Genomic DNA, 26,616 nt, shown 5'->3' with positions numbered 1-26,616 from the left:
TCCCCTATCAGTGGACTTGGAGAGGGGCATGCGCGAAGAAGGGGGAGGGAGGGTGGGACAGGAAGGGGAGGAGGGAGGGACTTATGGGGGGATACAAAGTGAATAAACTGTAATTAATAATAAATAAATAAATAAATAAATAAATAAATAAATAAATAAATAAATAAAACTTTAAAAAAAGAGTATGGGAGGATAACGTGATAGAGACTGGAGCCTTGGGAAAGAGCTTCCCTTCATTTCAATAAAATTGCCTCACGAGCCCACTCGAAGAAGAACAGGATAGAGGACATGAAAGTACATCTATGCAGCCAGGATGAAGACTCTAAGGGGAGCAAGTGCCTCGATTAAAGTGGGAGCTGCCAGAATACAGAAAAGTGCAGTAGCAGATGATAGGGTTGATTTGCTCGAGGACACAGTACACAGGGCCTGCAGGGATGCTGGAGGTCATGAATGTTCAGTCTGAGGGAAACAGGAAGTGAATGGAGGATACTTAGCAAAGGAATGACAAGATGTGAGTTCAAACCGCACAATGATGAGATCATTCTGGTGGGTGAATTGAGAATCAGGTTTAACTGTGGTTCTGTGAAAGCATTGCTTAAAGAGAAAACTAATGGGGCAATAACAAAATGAAACCATTTAGGAGGAATTTTTAGAAAGTATCATCAATAATAGCCCCAAGCTTTAGTTTATGGGAATGCTTCAATCAAACTATAACCTGACCATCAAACAACACGATAAATCCAGGCTCCAAGTCTTAATGTTGGTCATAGGGGAAAAGCTTATTGACTTAGGGGTGAGGGTATGGCCATTGGAACTGCTACAGTGCCCTGAAGGAAATGTATTTTTCTCCTCCTCTGACCCACTGAAAGAGCTTATTTTCAGTGTCATAAATATATAAAATAATAACGTAGTAGTTGACACTTCCAAGAAACTATTATTATTGCTTCATAATGTCAAATTTAAAAACTAGTATAATTTTAACTAAGATGCAACAAGTAAGTATGAATATTTGAGATTTATTACTGTATGTCATACATCTGTTTTATGACCATATTTAATTTCAATCAAATACTGATTTACTACTTAGATACTTGGCATTTGGCTAAAACACTTAGTTGGTATATGTCCAGGACTGAATGCTTGTGTATTGAAAATTCTTATGCTGAAGCCCTTTCTCTGGATTTGACAGCTTTAGTGGAGGTCATCTGGATAGTAATTAAGGTTGATAAGGTTATGACAGATATGGGTGTTGCTTTGAGAAGGGAGGCCTCAGCCCACTCTTTCTTTGCCATGTGAAAGAAAGGTGGCTAAGAGGACCCTCATGGGAACGCATCAACTGACCTGTTGAACTCAGCCTTCCTAAGTGTTAGAATTATGTGAAAGAAATTGCTACTGTTAAAGCCACCTGGGTCACTGCAGTTTGCAACGGCAGCTCTGGCTGGCTAAGATAGTGTGTGGGTGAGGGGACCTGTCAAAATGAGACTTGGAAACTGTTCTTCTAGTCATGGAAATAATTTTGCTGGTCTTGCTCCATGCCTGCTAGCCTAAGTTTCCAGTTTAAATCAGAATTCCTCATCATTTAAGGAAGAATATACTTCCTGTTTCTCTAAGTACTGACTAGTTTACGATGATGAAGAGTGAAACCAGAGGAGTCAGAGATCCTTATACTGGAAAGCTCTGACCACCTCAGGGAGCCTTCTGCCATCTGAAATACTGATTGATACTTGGAGTTGTAGATAAGGTAGCAGGCTCTGATCTGAAGTTAGCCACAGTCTCCAATCAGGTATTTACCTAGTCTGAGGGACAACCTGGAATTTTTGAGGATGAAATGTAATGGAGTGATCATGCAGATATCATGTGTGTGTCATGTCAATGATGTCCCATTTACACCCACCAGTGTAGACACACATTCCCCCAGTGCATTCAGCCCTTAGGGGATCCATGACTTATCCTTGGATTACTACTGGAAAAGCTAAAGATAATAAAATAACCATGAGGCAAAATAAAGCATAAAAGGTTGGAGGTTTCTGTGTCACATAAACTGACTTAATCTTTCAGTTATCAACAACCTAACTACATGCTGGACACATTAGCAAACATCCTTGTTAGTGTAATAAGCAAGACAAATGGCTCTCAAGAAGTTTAAATTCCCGTGGGAGAACAGAAAATGAACAAGATGACTTCAGGCCAACTTCCACGGAGGACAACAAACTGAGGGATGCCAGAGGGAGTGACTGAGGGACCAATGTAGCTAATGGAGAAGGGTTTTGGCACAGGTTTCTGAAAGAGACACAGGAGACTTGGGATCTTGCCTATGAGCGAAGTGTACAATGATCAAAGGCGAGAACATCACGGCAGAAGAGACAGTAAAAATAGTCTCTAGAGAGAGTTACCTTAACATATTCATGAAAATTAGAGGGCACTTGGGTTGGGAACCCAGACTGCTAGAGAAGCACCTGATAGGAAGAAGCTGGGCTCCACAGGAGGTGAGCAATGCCAAAGCTTTTAAATTTATTACCAGCCACAATACAAACTTGGCCTTTTATCTGAAGCATTCCAGAAAAGCATTAGAATGGTAAACAAATGCAGCCAGTCTTGATGAGACCTGATAGTCTAGGGCCAGAGGGAAGGGGAGGAGGACCTCCCCTATCTGTGGACTTGGGGAGGGGAATGGGAAGAGGCGAGGGAGGGAGAGTAGGGTTGGGAGGGGACCAGGGAAGCGGCTATAGCTGGGATACAAAATAAATAAACTGTAATTAATAAAAAATAAATTAATTAAAAAGAATACAGCTCAAAAAAAAAAAAAAAAAGAATGGCAAACGAGTGAGTGGAATCTTCCCCTTAGAAGAGCTACATGGAGGAGTGGATCCTAAGAGAACAAGAAATGAAGCTAGTGATGTGTTCCATGGAGAAGAGATGGTGAGGAAGAACCACGTGAGAGCTATGAAGGGAGACAGGAAATGGACTTCGGAAGAAGTACTGGGATGAAAAAATGTGGCTTGCTGATGAGTCAGCTCTATATGACAGAACTGCCCATACTGTTTGCACTTTTAACATGATATCCAATTTTAGACTAATTTATTAGTACTGTAAACATAATTTTATTTTCTAAGACAGGGTTTCTCTGTATAGCTTTGGCTGTCCTGGACTTGCTTTGTAGACCAAACTGGCCCCGAACACACAGAGATCCAACTGCCTTTGCTTTTTTGAGTACTGGGATTATAGGCATGCACCACCATGTCTAACTTATTAAAAAAAAAAATCTTCATCTTTCTCCATGTATGCTGTTTTTTTTTTTTTTTAAATCACCATCACTGTGATAAAATATCTGAAACAAACAATTTAATGGAAGGAAGATGTATTTCAGTTCCCAGTGTCAGAGGTTTTTCTCTATCATGGCAGGATGAGTAAGAGGCATAGGAGGCTGTTTACCTCATGGCAAAAAGAAACGAAAAAGAGACACAGGAAGGGGCTAGAGACAAGACACTCTAAAAGCCTGTCATCAGTGACCTGCTTCCTCTAGGTATATCCTAAGAGCTGGCATTTCCAGAATCTCTCACAAAATATTAGCTGACAATAAGTTCTTACTAATCTATTTGAGGAAGACATTTTATATCCAGACCATGCACCAATGATATCAGCGCCATTCAAAAATATCTATGTACTATAATGGTGTTAGTCTTAACAATAATAAGCCTTTTTTTTTTTTTTTTACTTTATGTCTAAACAGAATATGCTATGAACCTGGTATACTACCAAAAATAAGGCAAAAACAACAGACTGTTTCTTTAAAACCATTTGAAGTACATTTCTCCATACCGTCATCTCCACACACAGTTCTGGACACCACTAGCCCTGCAGCATATAGGCCTGGCATCTCTAATAAGCTGTTCTGTCCACATGCTATGCCACTGTTAAGACACAGAGGCATGTCTAAAGCAAGATACTCCTTATTATCTCAAAGAAACATGCTGCCTCCTCAAAGCCATATGGCATATCAACATCTGCCATACTGAGCCACTGATTAAATGGACATTTCAAGAAAGTTTGAACATCTCTGTTCTAAATAATCACCTGATTCAGAAAGCTATAGTTCAATAGCATCTGCAGTGTGGGAGATTAGAGAAAGTAAAACAAGAAGTGATGAAAAAACCATTCTAAGAATATACATGTTATGAATGAGATACATTTAACGTGGAAGAGAGAGAATGAATGATAATAAATCATTGCATTACCTTAGAAATGATATGTGTTTGTCAGCTGCCAGACCCTGGTGTCAGCTCTCTTGCTACAGGTATAGTCAAAGACCAAACACTGCTTCCTTCTACCCTTGAATGTGAATCTTACACCGCCCTATCCTTCCCTGTTGGTTCTGCATCATCAGCTTCTTAATCCTTCATTTGAAAGGGTTGGCCACGGCTCTTAATTCTTTTAGGCTTTCTACATGCCTCCCTTGTCAGGGACTGGGGGCCTTTTCATTCTAGCTGAAGCATGAACCCAGTGCTATCATGAAAATCCCTGGTGTTTGTCTGTGAAAATTAACCTTCATATAGACGGGAAATTTTGAAACATCTAAATCAATTTGTTTATGACTTTGTTAGTACTTCCAGGTTTGGGTGTTGCAGGGATCTCTGGAGTTTTAGGCTAGAAAAAAAAGAGCACTTTTCAGAGTACCAGTAGCCATCTCCAGCCCGCAAACCCCATCTCTTAGGTCTATCTGAGTTGTATCAAAATTGTAAATGGAGATACGACTGGATCTTCTAGCCCACCCACTCCCAGGTGCTCCATCTCTCTTAAATGCTCACCCTTCATGTTGAAACCTCAAGTTTCATTCCATGTAGTTTTAGTCCACCAGAAAAGTGTCACTAGCCAGTATTTCCATGAATGTGCTGCATGGGTCTTGCATGTAAAAGAACTATATTTTAAGGTAGGCTATACTTTTGCCAGGCCCCAAGGTCTACAAAAGCCTCACTTAGTCTCTGCTTTTCAGTTCCCTTGCCAGTGGATAGGATGGACAGACTCTCGAGGGTTTCTTCTTCTTTAACTATACCATGGATCAATGGTTCAAATGTACAATATTATGGTGTTGCTCTCAGATACTAACACATTAGTAATGAACCCAACTCTGATTCTAAGTTTACTGTGGCTTCTTTAGAGACCTATTCAAAAACCCAAGGTAGTGGTGATGCTGGGGCCTGGGACTCACATAGCATGATGACACTTTGGCTTTTTGCTCTTGCTCTCACCCTCAGACAAGTCATTAAACATGTACTCATTATGTGTCTTATGCATTACATCCTTTCCTATCACTGGTGACATTACGCTGGTTTTGGCAGCTTTATGTGGAGACACTTTTGCTTCTTGATCCAAGATGGACAGATAGCCAAGAATGACATCATTCTATTCCCAAACTGCCACAAACCTTCTCAGAGACCGCCAAACAATGTAATATAATCAAGGTTAAGTACAACCCACTCTTTATCTTCTTAACCCGGGTCAGAGTCCTTTCAGCTTTCTGGTTTTGATCTCAGATTAATGACTTCTGCTCATTGTTACAAATGCCTACCAGTTGCCTCACAGTCCATTACCATCTATCTGCCTGTGGCTTATGCACAACACCAGGCTTTCTTCTTCTCCTGCCTCCAGCACCAAGTTCTAGGCCAACTCCTTTAACTCTGTGCCAAAGAAATACAAACTGAATCTAATATTAGCTTAATAAGAAAAGGCCATCTACTGCCAAAGATTCACATAATGCATCCCAAAGCCAAGTGAAGCAATTATTCACTGTTTTAGATGCTGGCATTGTTTCTCCCTTATATAATACAACAATCAACATTGCTGTCTTTCTCTCGGAGGAGTAAAGAATATATGCAGCATTTTAACCTCTTCTTGTGCTTAGCTGGCTAGATTCTAAGTGCAACAGCCTGTATTTTTCTTTCCAAATAAATAGATCACTTGTTCATTTAATGTGCAGGCAATAAAAGCCCCAAATTTAGAGCTATTCAGACAAAGATTTCATGTCCTTCTTCCAACAATTATTACACAGAAACTACATTTTGGTGAACTATTTAAATGCCCAGGTTTCTGAATTGTAAAACAGAGATGCAAGCTCTATAAACATAAATATGAGGCAGAACTGTAAATGAAAGAGACAGTCAAAAAACTCACCCCTGGATTAGCATTATGGAAAGGAAAAAAGATTCTTAACTTCATAAAGCTCATATTAAAGAAATCAAAGAGTATATCAGGTGGCATTGTCATTAAACACCTAGAAAATCAATTCTAGAAATCAAGACAGTTTCCCAAAGGTGGTTTATGCCACTTGTGATGATACTGACCAGTCCTAGGATAAGAAATACCCAGGATCCTGCCTGCCTCTGGACTGATGCTATGTCATTATCATTAAAAAAAAAAAAAAAAGTTTTGCTTTGTTTCACTTTTGAGATGGGGTTTGTAGCCTAAGCTGTCCTGTAACTCACTCTGTAGACCAGGTTGGCCTTGAACTCAGAGATCTACCTAACTCTGCCTCCCGATGATGACAGAATTTAAATCATCAGAACATTAATTAATAGCACATTCAAAAGAAACTGCAGCTTATTTTGAAAAATTTTGTGTCTGACTGAAACATGCATCCACGTAGGCTTAGGAACAAGCTTGAGAGAGAATGCCAACCTTTGTCCGTCTTTCAGCTCACCACTGTACCCAGACAACCCCACGGGTTTCCCTAGATTAGCACACCCCTTTACAAAAGAACTTTCTGATCTGATGGCCATGTTGTACAGCCCACTCAATACAAGACAGAGCCTCCAGACACTGTCATGATCACGAGCTTGGAATGTGGCTTTTTTTTTTTATCAAAGAAAACTTTTTTTTATTTGATTCTTTAAAATTTCTGCAGCTACAGGTTTTTAGTGGCTACTTCACTGGACAATCCTGTTGAAAAAAGTTCATGCCCCTCACTCAAGTCCCATACACGCGGTCCCAATCAATTTATCCAGCCTTGCCTGCCACCATACAAACCATGACTCTATGATACTTATTGCTGAACACAACTGAGTATCTCCACTGCCATACCTGAACCATGATGCTTAGGCTTCAGCACTAAGGGCACCATCCACCCTTATTGCTGTGTACTTGAATCTTCCAACACTTCACTGCATAGGTTATATTCTACCTGGGATCAGTGGAGTATCCTCCCCACCAGTCTTGTACCAAAGGCTCTGTGATAAAAGGCTAACTGACCTCAGTTCTGAGTGTGTCTGCAGCATCTGCCACCCATAGGGTTGTTCCCTTGGAAACTGTTACCTCGTCTGCAGAAACTGTGAATTACCCATAGGCTATATGGTGCAGAAGACTGATGATAAAGAGGCTGCGCCTTCACTGTGTCAGAGAGCCCTACTCATCAAAACTCTTAGTTATAACAATGGTGCCTTTGAAAAACTTCTGGACCTCCCTGTGAAACAAAAATATAGAGACTATTCTATCTCCTGCCTTGTACTCTCCCCTACAAAGTTAAAGCATCGTTTTTGGATCTTGAATCTGGAACTGCAGTAGCTGGGATGGTGTTTATACTCCTGGCACAGATTCCCAGGGATTCGAGAGGATCCCAAGGACTTGCACTGATAAGTATATTTCAAAGAGCCACATTTCAATTGTGTTCAGTTCTGTGACCTAAAATGAAGACTTCCTAATAACAAGTTTTCAGACCTAGTGGGTTACTTTATTACCTTCTCTTTGTTTTATAAGAGCTAGAGGCAACATGCTTCTGACTAGGTGGAGCAATTATAACTAATTGCTTTTACAACACTAAGATAGAGAGCCCATAAGAGGTATTCAGTCCAGAATTGAGTAAACCATAAAATAAACACCTACTTCTTTACATATATGCATTCTTCTTTTCATTGAAAATAATTTTTCCTCACATAATATTCTGTGATAATGGCTTTTCTCTCTCTTTACTACTCTGTTTCTTTCCACTGCCCCTCCCATTTGGATCCACTACCTGTCTCTCATTAAAAAGCAAAAAAGCTTCTAAGGGATAAAAATAAAATATGATAAAATTAAATAGAAGACTATTACACATCAGAGTTGGACAAGACAATCAAACAGAAGGAAAAGAGCCCAAGAAAAGACAAAGAAGCCAGAGACACACTCGTTCATACACTCAGTAACCCCATAAAATCACTAAACTGGTAGCCATACTATATATTCAGAGGACCTGGTACAGTCTGGCACAAACCTATGCATACTGCCTCAGTCTCTGTGTGTTCATATGAGCTTTGCTCATGCTGATTTAGAGGGCATTGTTTCCTTGGTGTTCTCCATCTCCTCTGGCTCTTACATTCTTCTGTCTCCTCTTTTGTGGGGTTCCCTGAACCTTGAAGGGAGGGATCTATAGCTATAAATTTTTACCTTATGAAAAAATACAAATACAATGCAATTAGGCTCATGTCACAATCCTTACACAGGCTTTAGCACTAGTTAATAATATTTAATGATATGGCTAGAGAGAAGACTCAGTGGTTGAGAGCCCTTCTTGTAGAAGGATCAAATTCAGTTCTCAATACCCATGTAGAGTGGGTCTCAATTGCTGTAACCCCGGGTCCAGGGTATATAGTACTTATTTATGCCTTTCAGTGGCACTTTCACTCACCTAGACGTACCTTTATACACAGATCTACACTTACACACACACACACACACACACACACACACACACACACACACACACAACCTAAAAAAATAAGTCTTAAAAGGGTAATTAATGTTTAAAATTTATACAAAGCCAAGTTTGAAATTAAAGATGATAAACTCTAGTCAGTGAGGGGCACAAAGCTCACAACACCCACTGGGTATCTGGATCAGGTAATGATTATAGGACTGATGTCCAAACCCAACAGGCTCAGCTCAAAGTGGTAGAGGCTGAAGGCACAGCAGGAAGTTACAACAGGGTTTCCTGGGGAAAGTCTAGGAAATATACATGGAAGACCTCGATCTGCCAAACAGGTCAAAAGCCAACAATCAGAAGGGCAAATTGAAAGGTGACGAGGTAACACCTGGTCAGAACATTGGACCCCCAGTAGGAACAAATGCAAAATCAGCATTTCATTAGATGCTGTCTACCGCCCAAGCCACACGAAGGCAAAGAACCAGTCACTCACATTTTCAATGAATAAAAAGTTATCAACAAGAATTAGAAGCTTCACTCTTTTGGCAAACAAAACTTACCAGCAAGAATAGAAGCCATACAAGAAAACTTAGCAGCCTGAAAGGAAAAGTACTAACGAACAGGAAAAATCATGATGAAACGAGGAATACAAAATTTATAGAAGTGTGTTTTAAATAAATATAATGAAAATAAAGCTTATCTTTAAAAAATCAAGTGTAGATTTTTCTTTCATTACCTCAACTTCAAAGTAAACTCTTGCTCAAAATGGGATGCCCTTTTTCAAAATATATTTTTACATATGTGGCAACCTTACCACCCTGCAATAACACTCCACTCAATTTAAATATCATCACTTGTATGTGGAAGATACAAGTGATGATATTTAAATATATATATATAAAATATATATATAATATATATATAATATATATATATAATATATATATATATATATACACAACACCCCTGCACCCTGAAAAAGAAATGCCCTCTTCTACTGCATGAACTCAGATTGCTTCTTTAGCCAGTGTGCTATGAATGGGCACACATTATTTTCAATGTTTTCTATATAATAAAGTGTCCACCTTTGTACATCTTATTATTTTATTAGGACAAGTTCCTAGAAAGAAAATCATTGGCCTGAACACACACCCACTGAATTAGGAACTACTATCAAGCTATCCTCCAGAAAAGCTGCAACCATTTACACTGCTGAGTGTCTTTACATGCATGTACTTTGGGTCAGAGGTTCAATAGGTAAGTTGAGAGTAGATCAAGTTAGCAGAGATTCAACTAGCTACATAAGAAAAACAGAAGATGGCTCACAGTCTTGCTGGCCCTCTACAAACAACAGAAGAGGAACATAAGCATGCCCATATGTGTGCAAGACAAGTCAATCCTGCCTGTGGACCAGACTTCAAATTGGGATGCCACTGCACCTGCAGTCATCACCATAGGGTACCACCATGACTGTAGCTTCCCATCTTTACCTGCTCACCTTCTGTGAAATGATGGGCAAATTTTGTTTATGCGTGATTGAGATTTCTATTCTGTTTATCCTCAAACATGTCAGTGTGGAAACCCTAGACTCTCGTTGTTCCAGCATGTCATTGTAGATGATTTGGACAAACTCCAATGAACATAGTTTCTAACTGTGGTCTATCGTTTTGGAAAGGCAGAGGGACACTTTACAGAACTGTAGGATTTTTCCAAAGAAGCACAAAATCATATATTCAACATGAATTCAGAAGCAATCAAACCACATAAGATCTGAATCGACTTTCTGTAAATATTTTTGAAGAATAGAGATATAATCTGGAAATATTTAATTACATTTAAACTAAAATAAAACAAATATCAAGAATTAGTTTTTTTTTTCTTTTCCCCAGTTGGATTCTTAATATTTCAGGCATCCTTTAACTCAGGCAAGCTCTATTTATCTTCAGAGTAAAATCAGACCCCAAGGATATTTTTTCCTAAATTTTCAGGATGCCTGTATAACACCACAGATTGATTAAGTTTAGATGTTATGGTAACGCTCACTTATCACTAGCTCTGCTCACAAGCTAAATTCAGACCATCCACCAGTTTCCTTTAAGGAGCTATTTCTCTGTGTGAAAATATTCAGTGAAAAGTGTTTGCAATATCTTCCTCACCAATCATTCACTGGTTCTTACATCACACCCACAGATACATGTGAGTAATTTCATCCGTTTTTAATTATCTAGCCAGAGAGGAAGCAATAATGGTCATCATTCATAGCCACAGGTAAAGCAAAAACAAAATCACATTTTAATCCAGAAAACACGATTTGGGAGCGAGGCAGGAGAATCATGGTAAAACAGCCAGGTGGCCTTACTACTTGCAAATTTTCCTTGGGTTCTTATATTGGCTTTCCAAGTGCTGCACACACTTACTCACTCAAACAAACTCAATCAATGGGAATTCTCTTGTAGGGAGTCCAAAAAGAGAGGAAACAAATGTCTATGAAGATTAATTCTCTCAATTTGAATAAGAAAGTTAAAATGAACATCATCAGCACTTGGCATGGACATCCTCACTGAGTTCACACAAAAATCCACAGATTCTTTTCTCTTACAATACACCCTGATTACAGTTTTCCCTCCCTCTACTCCTCCCAGTTTCTCCCCACCATCCATCTAAATCCTCTCACTTTCTTTCCCTCATCAGAAAAGAACAGGCTCCTAAGAGATAATAATGAAATATCACAAAATAAAACATTATAAGACAAAAACTATCCTATCAAATTTGGATAAGACAAACCAACAGGAGGAAAAGAAACTCACTCATGCACCCAGGACCCCCCCCCCCAAAAAAAAAAAACTAATTAGATACTAATTGGAATATTATGAGCAGAGGATCAGGTGCAGCCCTGTGCAGACCCTGTGCGTGTTGACTCTGTTTCTGTGAGTTCATATGAACTTTGTTCATGTTATTCATAGGACCCTGTTTTCATGGTGCCCTCCATCCCCTCTGGCTCTTACACTCCTTCTGCTTCCTCTTCTGCAGATTCCCCTAACTCTGATGGGAAGCATTTGACGGAAACAACCCATTTAGGGCTGGATGTTCTAAGATCTCTCTCTCTGTCTTTGTCTCTGTCTCTCTCTAAAATGTCAGGCTGTGGGTCTCTGTGTTTGTATACCATGACTTTTAAGACAAGAGAAAGTCTTTATAAATGGCTGTCCTCATCAAAATTTCACTAACAATCAGAAACCCACTGTTTGGTGTTCTTTCAGTTGTATGGTACCTAAATATAGCCCAAAGATTATGAAGAGTAACCCTCCATCAAAATAGGAAAGTTGTGTGTTTCATCAACTAAGGTTTACCATTTTCTGACTCATAGGATGATTAAAGAAACAGTAAGCCTAGCACCAAGAGTGCTTTAAATCTTTCATATATGCACACAATTTACAAAAGTCGGTTATTGTTATTAATAGCTTTTTGTCAGCAAAAGCCCCTTAGGATCAGGCTTTTACAAAATGCTTTCAGAAGCACAAAATCATTTACTGAACTTATCTCATCCTAATAGGGGAGTCAGATTTTAGGATTCTTTTATAGATGGAGAACATGAAACCTAAAGTTGCATAACTTGTACAAAATAAAAAGATTTAAAAATCTATTGCTGTTAGACACAAGAGGGTCTTTTCTATTATCATTGGTCCAGAGCCTCGGACTGTGGGGCTGCCACACATGTGTTTTGATTTCACCCAAAGGGAATTCATTTAACATTGTCATTTATTATCACTTATCAGCAAGACACAATACTGGTATTACGAAAGATACATCAGTAATTAGCAGGAGCACTCTTAGCATTTCTCCATGGCTGGACCATGGCTGAGCGAGGCTATAGCCTCAGACTTTTAGTCCTTAATTGGCAAATGGCTCACCTTTGATGTCTCAGCTTCTCCCTGCAGTTTCTTGGGGGTTCCTTTTTGGTCAGAAACCTTCTGGAAATTTTTGTTTTTAATGGATTGAGAGTCTACACCTTCACCTTCAATTTGCAGTTTAATTCCTTCAGCATGGGCAGGGTGATCAATACCCCGTGGATTCAAACCACAGTGGAGAGCTAGGAAAGACGAATAAATAGAGCTCAGAAAACAAATCATACAAAGAAAGTGTCTGTGACAGAAAATATTTCATCAGGCCTAAGTGGGAAAAAACAAGGTGTCTGTGAGCTGAGTGGTGGCATAATGACTCTGGGACATAGCACTTATGAGGAAAGAACATAGCACTGAAGGAAACCTTGAGCTTGGAAGCATAAATCTAAAACCCCTCCATTCAAAAGACTTTCACATTGAGCACATTATTAATGTCCACATTACAGATGGACCACCCAATCAGGCAGCTTCATTCCTGCCTCCCACTTAGCAGAAATAGCCCTGCAGTCCGGTTTATTGCTCGGTCTTCATCTAGAAACTGATCACTCCCTACACCCTACTGAATCCTTCTATTCATAAGACATGCATCCATTCAATCCACCCTCTTATATTCATTCAACAATATTGGGCATGTATACATACTATCTCTGGGGTAGACTCTTTCAACATGGACTTAACACAAGTGGAACATTCTCAGAACTATGCAGACAAATAAACTAATGACTTTTAAAAGTTATCACTGCTTCAAGAAAGAGAATGAAAAACCAGGGTGGAGGGGTTATGGTACTCAAGCCCAGTAGCTTCTAATTTTTTAGTTTTTATAGCATCTAAACTAAATATCTCTACCAATAAAGTTCATATTTTGGAATATTCATTCATTTGGAAACATGTAAAAGCTCCTTCTCTGTATAAGCTCCTCCTCTGTATCCAGTCTTACCTAAGAAAAAACAATGAATTTTATGAGAATCATATATTCCCCTAGACAATTCCCACAAACCACCACTTGCACATGTGTCTTTATATTTACATGTGTGCACACAGCATATACACACTTGTGTTGTAGGATGTGCCATAACAAAACATTTTGGATCTTTGGGCTCCAAAACCATTAGATTCAAATTTCCATCCTCATCTTCAGCTCTTTGATCTCAGATGATTCAAAGTCAAATACTAAAACCTCCTTTGTATCTCCATTAGGACATGAATATAGGATAAGTTCCTATCTTCCATTATCTTTAGCTTTCCCCCCTTTTGTTCTTCCTTGTTGATTGGTCACCTCTGCAACTCTACCCTACTGTATTGTCTAATCTATCTAATATCTAATAGGTGGTTCCCTCTCCTCTTACTGTCTTCTGAATGCATTTTACAGGGAGGACTACTTTGAGAGAACACTTTCTAATAGAAGTGAGATAAGGCATGCTTTTTCCCATTCTTTAGTTTTTTTGTTTGTGTGTTTTTTATTGTGTTGTTGTTAACAAGTACTATTGATTCCCTTAGCTTTTGATACAGGAAATATCCAAATATAACCTATTCAAAACTGAACTTCATTTTTCCTACCACAAATATCTGCCCATTGATTTCCCCAAAGCTGAGGAGTCATGCTTGGCTTCACTGTCCCCAAGATTCAACATAATCTCTCCTATCTATTAGCAAAAACCATTAACTGGAACTAAAACAACTGTCCAAATGTATCCCCCATTCCATTTCCACTCTCACCACCATAGAAAAGACAGGAATCACATACTCAGACTGCCAACCTAATTCATCTGCTTTTCTTGTCCCTTAAGACCCATGTATATAATGATGTGTATATCATGTCACGAAACTCCTTTGCTTAAAACTTTCTAGTGGCCTCATTTTATATTTACATAATTCAGAAATCTTCATCTTGTCCAACAAGACCTATCATTATCTGTCCTCTTGATCTTTCCAGCTTCTCTGCCCACACCAAATGCCCTTTGATCACGATGCTTTTTTCCACAGGCTTCCTTTTTTCTTTACCAAGTTCTTTCCCAACTCAAAGATTCTTGCCTTTCTCTGATTAAAATGTTCTCTATTATTCACCTAACTTATGCTTAGCTATTCAGTTTTGCCTTTAATATGACTTTTCTATATGTGTCCTTTTCTAATCGTCTCCCTCACCCCTACACCTGAACCTTCCCCTTCAATACAAGGTACCTTGAAGAATAAATATCCAATAATCTAAGCCATCTGCTTGAAAGGAAGATCATAGGCATGCAATTTCCTGCCATTTTATACAGACATTATTAGAGGATTTCTTTTCCCCTCATCTCCAGCTTTCCTAAAAGCAATGAAAAGTCACATCACAAAGTTTAGCACTCAGCAAGTATCAGTTCATGTGGCCTCCCTCAGGCTTTGTTCTGAACCTCAAATGATATTCATGAAAAACATGGCCAGACATAATGATATTCATTTTTCAGATAAGGGAAATGAGGCTAAAAAGGGTTACGGTCACAAAGGTCACACTGATGTCTGCCGAAGGTCACAAAGATCAAGAATCATTTGAAATGCACATGAATTTAACTTAGAGATGAGCACATCTAAACTAGATTAGATAGAAAGGAAACTTGTAAGCTTTTATAATGGAAAGTTCTAAGTATAAGTCCCAAGCTAGGTGAGTTTATAACTCAACAGTCCTCTAAAGGACCTTGATCTCCTTCCCTATCTCTCCAAGTTGCTATTGGTTTCCTCACCTTTATCCTACAACTATAGATCCTTGAGCTACATGCTTCAGGTATTAACCTTGAAGAAGAGAGTACTTAGGCATAGTTCTTCCCCCAAATCATCCTCTGAACTTTAATCCCTTCTCATTGGCTGAAAGTGAGTAACATGTTCATTATTGACCAAGTGAACTTAAGCCAAGCAAAATTCAACTAAGGTCAGTTTTCCAAAAAATCTACTGCCACTACTCAACAGAGTCAGGAATAGAACACATATTGGAGAACAAGCTACAGTGCTCGAGTTACAGTGATGGAAAGAGAACTAGTGAGAACATGAAACTAATTACTGTTAATATCAATCAGCTTCTCATCTCCAAAGACTAGCCTACTTAAAATGAATATTCAATTAAGTATACTAAAATTGTGATTATTCTAAAAAGGTGTGCTTCAGTAGGGAGATAGTAGATTCACAAGGGATAGAATTAGACATTAATGAGGGAAAGAAAAATGCCCAGCTTTGATCTTTCTCTTCCAGTATAATCCCCTGTTGCTTTATGCATTGAAATTCAGGTGTGGGAATACCACTGAAGTTCTATGAGCTTCCAACACCTCAGATTCTCTTGCCCTATCACCTCCCACCAAATCAGACTCTAATACACCCTTTGTCTATCCCCATGGGTCTCTCCCTTAGAAAGAAGTTTTATTCTACCTGTCTATTAATTTAAATTTCCACCAGGAGTCCACTTAGCTTCCACTTGAATGGAGGGTGCATATAAAAAAAGATGGTGTCTTAAAAAATGGAACCTTAAGATCATGCTAGATATATACACATCCGTGGCATGGAAGATTTTCCATGCTTATGGTTTTTAGCAGTGAGATTCTAACACACAGTTTGGGTTTTAACTCTTCATTTTGAAGTTTCCAATGTTAAGAATTTAAATAAAAGTAAAAGTTGGAAAACCTTCAGGTAAAGAACTTCAAGCTTCCTATGGTATCAATTCAATAACTAGCAGAGGAATATTTGAGAAAATTCAAAGAAATATGAAGGGGATCAAAGCTGACCCATGAGTATCTGAGCCCATTAAACTGAGTAAATAACTTTAGTAAAAACAAGCAAGGGTGGTGATGAAGACAGAAACGAGAAAGGAAAAAAGGGCACCCTGCACATGATGAATAGAGATGAAGGTCAGACCTTAGAAGAGGCCACTGGAACATCACTTGATTTGTAAATATCAGGGACATGAAATTTCAGGGACAACAAAGCAAAGCCTGTCAGAAATATATTTAAACAAATAACTCAGAGCAAAAACCTAAATCAATGCTAGGTTTGCAGTCAAGGAGGGGATTGCTGCAGAAGATTTAAATATTTATGTGATGGACAAATAAGGCTACATGTATAGGAAGTCAAGAAACTATACTGTGCCTCTTGTTTATAGACTGTCACATACTGTGAACACCAAATATTTCACTCCTGGAGAAAAACTTCTAGCGGATTTAAGGCCTGCTTTTGTAAAGAGAGGAGATGTCCGGTTGATTCTACAGTTGAACAAATGTTTCTTTTCTTAGATATGTATTAGAATCTGTGCTTGAGAACTAGGACTGGAGACCATGGAGAAGACTAAGAGATGGTGTGCATCTGTCCTCCTCAGATTTGCAGCTGTGGTAGGGAAGGCAGACACATCAATGTAATGAACAGATCTTTACTACTTGGGCATTGAGCTACCAAGAACAGTTGTATGAGACAATGGAACCAAAGGATTATTGCTGAGGAAGAGGTCCAGGCTGAAATATATGGTAGTAGGCTGGCTCCTCAAACAAAGGTGCAGATCTGCTGAAGAGGGAATAGCATGAGCACAGAGCAAGAAAATAAATTCTGGGTTCATGCTGGGCAATGACAAAAAAAGAAGGAAAAATAAGAGTGATACTGGTAAATAAAAAAGTAAAGCAATCTAAATGTTCATTAGTAGAAGAAGGACTGGGAAAAGTGTGACAAATATAAAACAATTACAATTTAGCCTTAAACACAAATTCTTGATGAACACTGAGGAAATTATGATAAATGAAATAAGACTGTCACAAAAGGACAAATATAGTTCTGTATAGTGACTTGAGACTTGGAAGACTGAGGCACGGGGATTCTCACAAGTTTGAGGCCTAGTCTCGGTAATGAATTTCAGATCAGTCTGAAATACAGAGAGCAATCTTGTCTCAAGAAACCAAGAGGGAGTAAAAAGCCAAGAATTTTATGAGTACTTAGAACAAAACATTCATGAATCCACTTAATATAAGTATTTAGAGAAGCCAAATATACAAAATTCAAAATAAAACAATTGTTGCCAAGGGAATCACTCTAAATGAAGTCCCATCTAAACTTGCTTCAAAGCAAGCTCTGTTCTTTCAGAGCTATTCGAGCTATTCATAGCTCTCAGAGCTCTGTACCTCAGAGCTATTTTGCTGTGACTTAGGTCTTAGTATTAAACAAGTAAGTGCTAGGGTCATTTTGTCTCCTTACAATGAGACACAACAAGTGATAATAAATATAGATATGGATATAGATGATATACATAGATATAGTATATAATATAGTTATTTAGACAGACAGACAGATAGATGATAGAAAGAAACAAACAAAAATGGTTGGATATAAGTAGTGTCACAATCCTTTTAAACTCCAGACATCTCACATGAGACAAAGAATGGGGCTTTATTCATATCCAACACTCCTGTATTATGACAATGCTTTCTTTTAAACCTCAGAGACATTGAGTAAACCGTCATAAAACCTCAGAGTGAAATGGCTCAGAAATACCTTCACTATATATGCCTGAAATGCTGTGTGCTTCATCACCTTGGCCAGACTGATATCTCTACACTATATTCCCTTCTCTTCCATTATTTGCCTGGATAACCTGTTCAGACAGTCTTAATGTTGTCTTGTTTCCACTGTGAGACTTTGACTGAGCTTGCGTTCAATGCATTTACCCAAACAAGGTAGACAATTCATATTTTTTCTTATTAAAAGATGAGAATTTGTCTCTGTGTGCATGTGCTATGCATTGTAAATATTTGTATCTTACTCGAATAGACTACCGATAATTCTCAGAAAAAAACTGGCTACATCACAGTGAGTTTTACACACAAAGTATTTGGCTGAATAACTAATCTAACAGTAGACACCCAGTCATTGTTTAAGAAAAAGGCTAGGCATGATGGAATGATTCTGATTCAATCCTATTCATTGGGTTTGGCTTCTGAATAACCTGTGTATTTTTCAGAACAGCAAATGAAAGTTCCTTCAAAACTACCTGTCCAATACAGAAAATGACTAAACTATAGAGCTATTTTGATATCTGTGACTACCATTGGCAGAATAGAGATGTTACTGTTCATTTTTGTTTCAAAGAAGCCTAAATAGTTATACATAGCTGTACCCAATAAACATTGTTAAGTGAATGAATGATCTGAGAAATAAAGATACTGCAGTCCCTATAAGCTTCTAGAATTCAGGTAGTCTACTTAAAATTGCATGTACATGTCTTGTTTCTAGCTGGAGATGAAGACCCTGAGGAAACAGCCCTTTTGCCATATCTCTCTGATGTAATATACACAAAGCAGATACTCTACACGTAACAGTTTAAGTAATAACTATGGATTAGTCATTCTGATCTCAAATTCAGGAAAGACTTTCCAGAAGAAACAATCTGATTATCACATAGGTTATGCTTCTCTTTGTTGTAGACACTGGAATATAAACTCATTTCCAACACTTCTCCCTTTTGTCCACTCCAATGATAGAGCTTCAAAGCCATCTTTAATTTCCCAGCCACCCTTGCAGTTGTGGTCAGAAGCTAGTGTAGAGGACACGAGCAGGACTTTGAGGAGAGGGGAAAATACTGGAAATGACAGATAAAAACATATTTTGATAACACCTTGCAGTCTTCTCTTTACCGTGAATGCAAGGGAAGTCTAGTATGGCTATAGACATTTGTGACCATAAGGCTACATACATGAAAGATGGTCAAGAGTCAAAGAGCCACATTGGCTTGAACGTCTCTGAGAGAATCAGACTTTGTTCCTAAATGCTAACCACTGATCTTCATAGCACATGAGAAAAACAATCACCTGCTTATTATGCAACTGTAAGTCAAATCTTCTGCAATTTTTATATGACATGTAACATGCATTACTCCATTTTAAGTAACAGCAGATGACTGCTTAAGCTCTTCTTAAAGGAGAAAAAGTAAATAAAACTGGTCTTAAGAATATATTCTGGTTTAGGTTTTGTACTTTCATCATGACTCAGAAACTGGATAAGTAAAGAGGTAACTTAAAAAGAAGTATATGAAGAATATAGTTAGCAACACAAACAGTAGTTATCAAAGATAGAATAAGTGCAGGTACCATTGTGAAAAAGTGAGAGCACAACCAGCATTTCTTCGTGACCTTGTAGTACCAACAATAGTTCATAGATAATTCATGGGATTTATTTCATAAACCTGCAGATATATGCTCATAGGTACCTGAAATACCAAGTACTAAACATGAAACTATATCAAGACTATAATAAACAAATGTTCCAGGAACAATGATACCAATTTGTTTGACCAATAGCACAATGGCCTGAGTGAAGAAACCTACCCAGAAAACATCTACCATGACAGAGATAAGCAAAGCAAGGTGTATCATTCAAGTCTAGCCTACCTTGCTTCTATGTGGCCAGTGACCAAAACAACAACAACAACAACAACAACAACAACAACAACAATCACATTTTAAAATGATTTTAGGGGCTACAGAGATCTCTCAGCAGTTGAGAGCAATTGTTGCTCTTGCAGAGGAGCCTGGTTTGATTCCAAGAACCCACATGGTGCACAACTGACTGTCGACTCCATTCCTAGAGGATCAAACACTTTCCTGATGTACAAACACATGCATATGAGGAAAAACAAACAAACCCCATACAGAAAATAATAAATCTAAAATTATTGGGAAAGAAAAAAAATGAAGATTTTGTAACACAGGAGAGTGGTAAGAAATTCAAATTTGAATGCCCACAAACAAAATTTTACTGGAACATAGCCATTCTCATTTATTTATGTATCATTCATCTGCTTTTGTGTTACAATTGCAAAAGATGAATAGCTGTAACAGGGACTGGCCTAAAGACGGAAATCTTTACTAGCCTTCCCTTTATAGAAAATGGTGACTCTTATTTTAGGGTAGAATATAACTGGATCCTGAAGAATTCTGGGATATAAGAACCCAATCCCTATACCCAAGTTACAGTGCTGAGGAATTCTGAGGTCTTTGCATACTACATTCTAATTAATTCTATACTCTCTCACCCCGCCCCCCCAGGTAATTCAAAATATGTCTAACTTTATCACTTGGGTCAGGACATAAGGAACCAGAATATGATTTTCAAAATTCCTCCCTCAGTGAGCTAATTCTAGCTTACCACACACATACTGAAGTTTCAAATTTGTAAGCACAAGTAGAATGCCTTTTCTCTGTACTAGAACAACAGTGTTAAGAAACACAACTACCAGAGAAATAATTCAGCACCATTAAACGATGGATGTATTCACTGTCAGGACATCTAAATAATCAGGAATAGGTGAGCCTCTTATTCCATGACCAAAACAATCGATAAGAAATAACATATTCCACCAATGAAAATAAAAGAGAAGAAATAGAATGAAGATGTATAAATATACCAATTGTCCTTACCTATGCTGGCTAATTTTATATCAGCTTATCACAAGCTAGAGTATTGGAGAGGAGGAAGCCTCAATTCAAAAATTATTTCCCTGATATCAGGCTGTAGATATGTCTGAAGATCATTTTTAAAATTAGTGATTGATGAGGAGGACCAGCCCACTGTGGGTAGTTCAGTCTCTGGAATGGTGGCTTTGCATTCTATAAGAAAGCAGACTGATGAGCAATCCATAATGAACAAGCCAGTAAGCAGCACTCTTCCATGGCCCCTGCATCAGCTCCTGCCTTCAGTTTCCTGGCATGTTTGGGTTCCTTCCTTCACGGATGAACTATGATGTGTCAGTATAAGCCAAACAAACCCTTGTCTTCCTAAATTGCTTTGGTCGTGGTGTTTCATCACAGCAAAAGTAACTCTGAGATATTACCCATGTACCCAATGGTAGCCTTGGCAACAATGATTTGGCTTTTGGAGATGACTGTTATCCTAGCCAGATGTTCATACCACATGCAGCTGTGTGACAACAGTGTCCCTTCCAAGGCACATGATACATACTCACTTTGTTTTGTTTGTCTACAGACATAATTTCATCTTTGTTGAACAGATTCTTATAAGCAATGGCATTCTTCAAAGACAGCTAACTGTAATGACTACATCAAATAGTCTCCCATTGTACCCATTATATCTAGACAATTTAAATGTAGTAGATATTAAAATAATATTTAACTTAAGTATTTTAGCATCAGTAAATGGAGTAAAAAGGTTTAGACAATCTCTGAGGTGCACACAAATTAAATATTTTCACTTGTGAACAGGACCGAATGGTAGATAGATGCAGAGGTGTCTAAATTATTAGAGAAGGGATGTGGTATCTTACTGTGGAAGTGCAAGTGATCAACTATATTTCATGTCAAGATATTTTTAACAATGAGATAAGAAGCATAGTTTACATTGTAAACTATCAATAGATAGATGATGGGTAGATAGCTAGATAGATGATAGATTGATAGCTAGAACCAAATTAGTTCAATCAATATGTATTGCTGATTTATGAAATGATGCTTTATCATAGGCTGTCTGCTCTGTTTTGTTGTTGTTAAAGTTATCTCATAAAATAAAACCCAAACTGGTGAACACTACCAATAAAACAAAGACTGAAGCTGAGAGATAAGACTGTATAAAGACCTCACAACTGGAGACGTGTGGATGTGCATCCGTTAGGTTGTCTTTTCCCCACATACACAGGCCCCTTCAGAGATGATGGAACCCAGGCAATAAGACACAACTAAAAGTTCCGCAGCAAAGGACTAGGAAGGAGAGAACCAAGAAGGATGAAACACTTAGACTTAACTCTTCTTCTCTGGCATGAGAGAAAAACAATATAAACCTACTACCATTCTAGCAAAAGCTGGGGAAAGTGACTTCCACCCTCACTCAGTTGAAACAAATTATTCTAACATATAAAGAAAGTGGTATTCACAGGAGGCCAAGCACAAAGGTCAACTTGCAGCTCTGTGAACTAGTAATGAAGCTGCCTTCTCACATACAAAGTGTCAATTATAAAGATATAGTAAGGGTGGACTTGAGCTGCTGCCAGGCAAGATCTGAGCCCCTCCTCTTAGGATAGCCTTAGAGGAAGCTTCCTGGACAGTGAGGACTTTGACTAGCACCCTGCCATAACAAAGAGCTCCACCTTCAGGTATCAAGTGAGGTCAAGTGGGGGAGGCTGCATTTTAACTCTACCTTGTAGTAGCTATCTTGTGCCCCCCCTTTTTTTTTCCATCTCCAGACTAAGGTTAACAGGTGCTAACAAAAACAAATAATATAAATGAGATTCAGACTTTCATGACATGAAATGAAAATATTCATTTTCAATTAAAACAAAACTACCTATAACTAAGAATCAGAAAGATCTCAAACAGGATGAAAAAAAATAATAGATGTCATCATCAGGATTACAGAGTATTGCATAAGTATTTTAAAGCAGCCATTCTGAAAGTGCTTCAGTGAGAAGCTACTTGTAACACAAATGGAAAAAAACAGAAACCTTCTGTGAAGGAACAGAAAACAGAAGGGTAAGATGATCAATCTTCATTCAGAAAGGCAAATGGGAAGGACATTGGTAGAGGGAGAAAATAGGAAACAGGACAGGAGCCTACCACAAAGGGCCTCTGAAAGACTCTACCTAGCAGTGTATCAAAGAAGATGCTAAGACTCATAGCCAAAGTTGGCCACAGTTCAGGAAATCTTATGAAAGAAGAGGGAGATAGAAAGACCTGGAGGGGACAGGAGCTTCACAAGGAGAGAAACAGAACCAAAAAATCTTGGCCCAGGGGTCTTTTCTAAGACTGATACTCCAACCAAGGACCATGCATGGAGATAACCTAGAAACCCTGCACAGAAGTAGCCCATGGTAGCTGAGTCTCCAAGTGGGTACTCTAGTAAGGGGAACATGAACTGTCTCTGACATGAACTCAGTGGCTGGCTCTTTGATCACCTCCCCGTGAGAGGGGAACAGCCTTACCAGGCCACAGAGGAAGACAATGCAGGCAGTCCTGATGAGACCTGATAGGCTAGTTTCAGATGGAAGGGGAGGAGGACCTCCCCTAACAGTGGACTTGGAGTGGGGCATGGGAGGGGAAGAGGGAGGGAGAGGGGATTGGGAGTGAGTGAGAGAGGGGGCTACAGCTGGGATATAAAGTGTAACTGTAATTAATATTAAAAAATTAAAATAAAAAAGAAACAGATGACATGAAGAACAAATTACAATGTGAGAGGTGAAAAAATATAATAACCAATGTAAAATTTAGTGTGTAGACTGAGCAACAGAATGGTGAAAATAAAGACTGTGTAAGGAGAAGATGGAGAAGCCACTACTGGGGGAATCAAAAGTTTGCATGTGGCTGTTAACTTATAAAATATTGGGTGAATTGAAAAATTAACATTCGATACATGTTTCTGATTTGGATAAACTATTAATGTTAATAAAACAATAAATATATTAAATATGCTTCAACTATAGGTACAAATGACTTTGACATACTTATTCATCTTCATTCAACATAACAAGTAAAGTATAAACTGCTACTGTCTTGTAATACATGCTTTTAAATACAGACAAGTTATAGCATCCTTTCTATACAACAGTAATTGTAATATTATTTGACTTTTACCCTTGCGTTGTTATTGTGTTGGTAAGACAAGATATTAACAAAGAAGCTGACATCTAACATGATTTCAATGAATTTCCATATTCTGTTTTTATTCAATGACCCTCCTTCCATGGGGAGGCAACATTAGGCATTAGCAATTTCAGTAAAGATATTTACCATTTGTTTTAAGGGATAAATGTGAACAAAATTGTAAAGAGCATTCCTAAGTGACAATTAAAAACTTAGGACCTTTACTAAGCATCTTCGTCATCACAGAGTGCTTAGTGCGCTGCTCAAGTGTGAGAGTCTTCGGTGTCTTCTCTGCCTTACCATCAATGGAGGGTCTTCGTTGTCTTATCTGTCTTAACATCAATGTGTTCATTCTGTAAGTGTTACTTTGACAGTCATGAAGGGAAAGAATTAGGTCAGGAATGACCTTAGAAGATTAAGTTTTTAGAGTTGTCTAAAATCATCTAAGTATTCATATCTACCCCTTACAGATAAGAGAAAATGGCTATAATGCCTTAACAAGGGATGTTATGAAATATACAGCTCTTTGAAAATAAACAGGCTTTGTAACCTGCCTATTATTCTTTCATACACATTTCAGACATAATTTTGTAGAAACAACTGACTTCCTGTTTAGTTATTTCAGACAACTGTCAGATTTTTGAATAATCTATTCCCCAACCTGGTTGCTCCTGTCACAAATCACAGTTATTTTCCTGTTACAAGCTTTTAGAGGCTCAAGATTATTTCTGAAGGGAAAGAGACAAATTGGGAGACACAGATAAATCAGCTCTGGTAAAGCTCTGTCTCCTAAAACAGCAGCTCCCCAAAGCCTATCCAGACAAGACAGGAACACAGGATGACGCTGTCATTGCCATAAGCCAAACGAACAGTAGTCTGTTCTGAGTCTTCCACTCATGAAAAGGGTATGGGGCCAGGCCTACTTTGATTCTCATGTCACCTTTCCTGCATTTCTTAGAGTTAACTCTGTCTTTTATGAAGTCAGACTAGAAATGTTAAGTGTATCTTCTATGCATATGAATTTTAAACTTACTAAGAAAAAACAATAGAAACAATACATGTTCTCATTTCAAAGGTGCCTCCAAAAAAGCAATAGTATGAATACTGCTATGCTACTAAAGAAAAGCAAGCTGACCAATAGCTACACTGTGGGTGACAGAAGTAAAAAGAGGGTAGCAGTAAGAGTAAGGACTACAGAAAAGCTAACAATGACAGGATAGAAAATTGGGGAGTACCATGATTACTTTCAAGCCAAACAAACAAACAAACACTAAACCAAACCAAACCAAAGAAACAAAAAACCCAACAACAACAAAAAGCAAACAGGAAAGGCTTCTTAGGAACCTAGTATTTCAGATTAGTCTGAAGATAAAAGTCAGGTTTACATATATATACTCAGGAAGCCACCAAGCAAAGTAGCCACTTTAAAAGGAGGTACAGATTGAGGAAGAGACATTTGTAGGGAAGAGCAAGTCACTTGGAACCTAAAGTACGTTAGTAGAAACTATGGTGAAAAAGCTGGGCAGGGTGGCACACATCCTTACTCCCAGCAACAGGGAGGTAGAGGTGGGTAGATCTCGGTGAGGTCAAGGCCAGCCAGGTCTACAAAATGAGTTCCAGGACAGCCAGGGAGAAAAGTAAAATAAAGAAATCAATCATGGAGGGAGTGAAGAAGCAAGCTTATGAAAAGGAACATATGTTATAGTTTGCTTCTTTGTTACAGTGAGAAAACACTGATCAAAAGTAATTTTGAAAGAGAAGGGTTTGTGTGGCTTACAGGTTATGGGCCATCACTGAGAGAAGCCAAGACTGGAACTCAAGGCACTAAATGAAGCAGAGACCATGGACGAACACTGCTTAGTGTCTTGTTCCTCATGACTTGTTCATATACTTTCTTACATAACAGGACCACTTGTCCAGGGCAGCACTTCCCACAATGCTCTGGGCCCTTCCACATCAATCATTAATCAAGAAAATACATATATATATAATATCAAGAAAAATGTCCCATAAGCATGCCTCCAGGCCAACCTAATGAAAACAATTCCTCAATTGAGGTTTTCTCTTCCCAAGTGACTCCAATTTATGTAAAGTTGACAAAATAACCAACAAACCTTGCCTAGAATGTACAAGGCCCTGGCTTATCTCTAGTTGGAGAAGAGGCATAATGGAAATTTGACAGAAGAATAATACAGATGCCATCACTTTGAGCAAGCAGGGCCCTGGCATCAGCATAAGAAACGTGGAATCCATTCTCCCTGAACAATTATGTAGTCATTAAATATTTCAAGCAGGAAAATAAACTTAATTCATGTTGTTCCAGTAATATACATGAATAAACATAGTGACAACACTCAAGTTTAAAAGGATGCTCCATGAGCATCCTTCAAGATAAAGAATGCCTATTAGAATGTCATTGCTCACAGCTGAGACTGTAGCTTGGTGATAGAACATGTGTTGAACATGAGCA

At 38.4% G+C, this 26,616-nt stretch overlaps 1 protein-coding gene across 3 annotated transcripts in view; it reads right to left on the bottom strand.

The window, feature by feature from the left end:
• The window catches only part of Samd12 (sterile alpha motif domain containing 12), a 453,403-nt gene that overhangs the window by 393,088 nt on the left and 33,699 nt on the right, over positions 1 to 26,616 (bottom strand). For all 3 annotated transcript variants that reach the window (XM_055626400.1, XM_055626398.1, XM_055626401.1), the window contains exon 2: positions 12,577 to 12,755. In XM_055626400.1, the coding sequence (XP_055482375.1) occupies positions 12,577 to 12,755 (179 nt within the window). The remainder of the gene's footprint in view (positions 1 to 12,576; positions 12,756 to 26,616) is intronic.

This window comes from Psammomys obesus, unplaced genomic scaffold (assembly GCF_907164565.1).
Source record: "Psammomys obesus unplaced genomic scaffold, mPsaObe1.curated_primary_1811, whole genome shotgun sequence".
NCBI classification, from domain to species: domain Eukaryota; kingdom Metazoa; phylum Chordata; class Mammalia; order Rodentia; family Muridae; genus Psammomys; species Psammomys obesus.
This window is presented reverse-complemented; position numbering and strand designations above follow the sequence as displayed.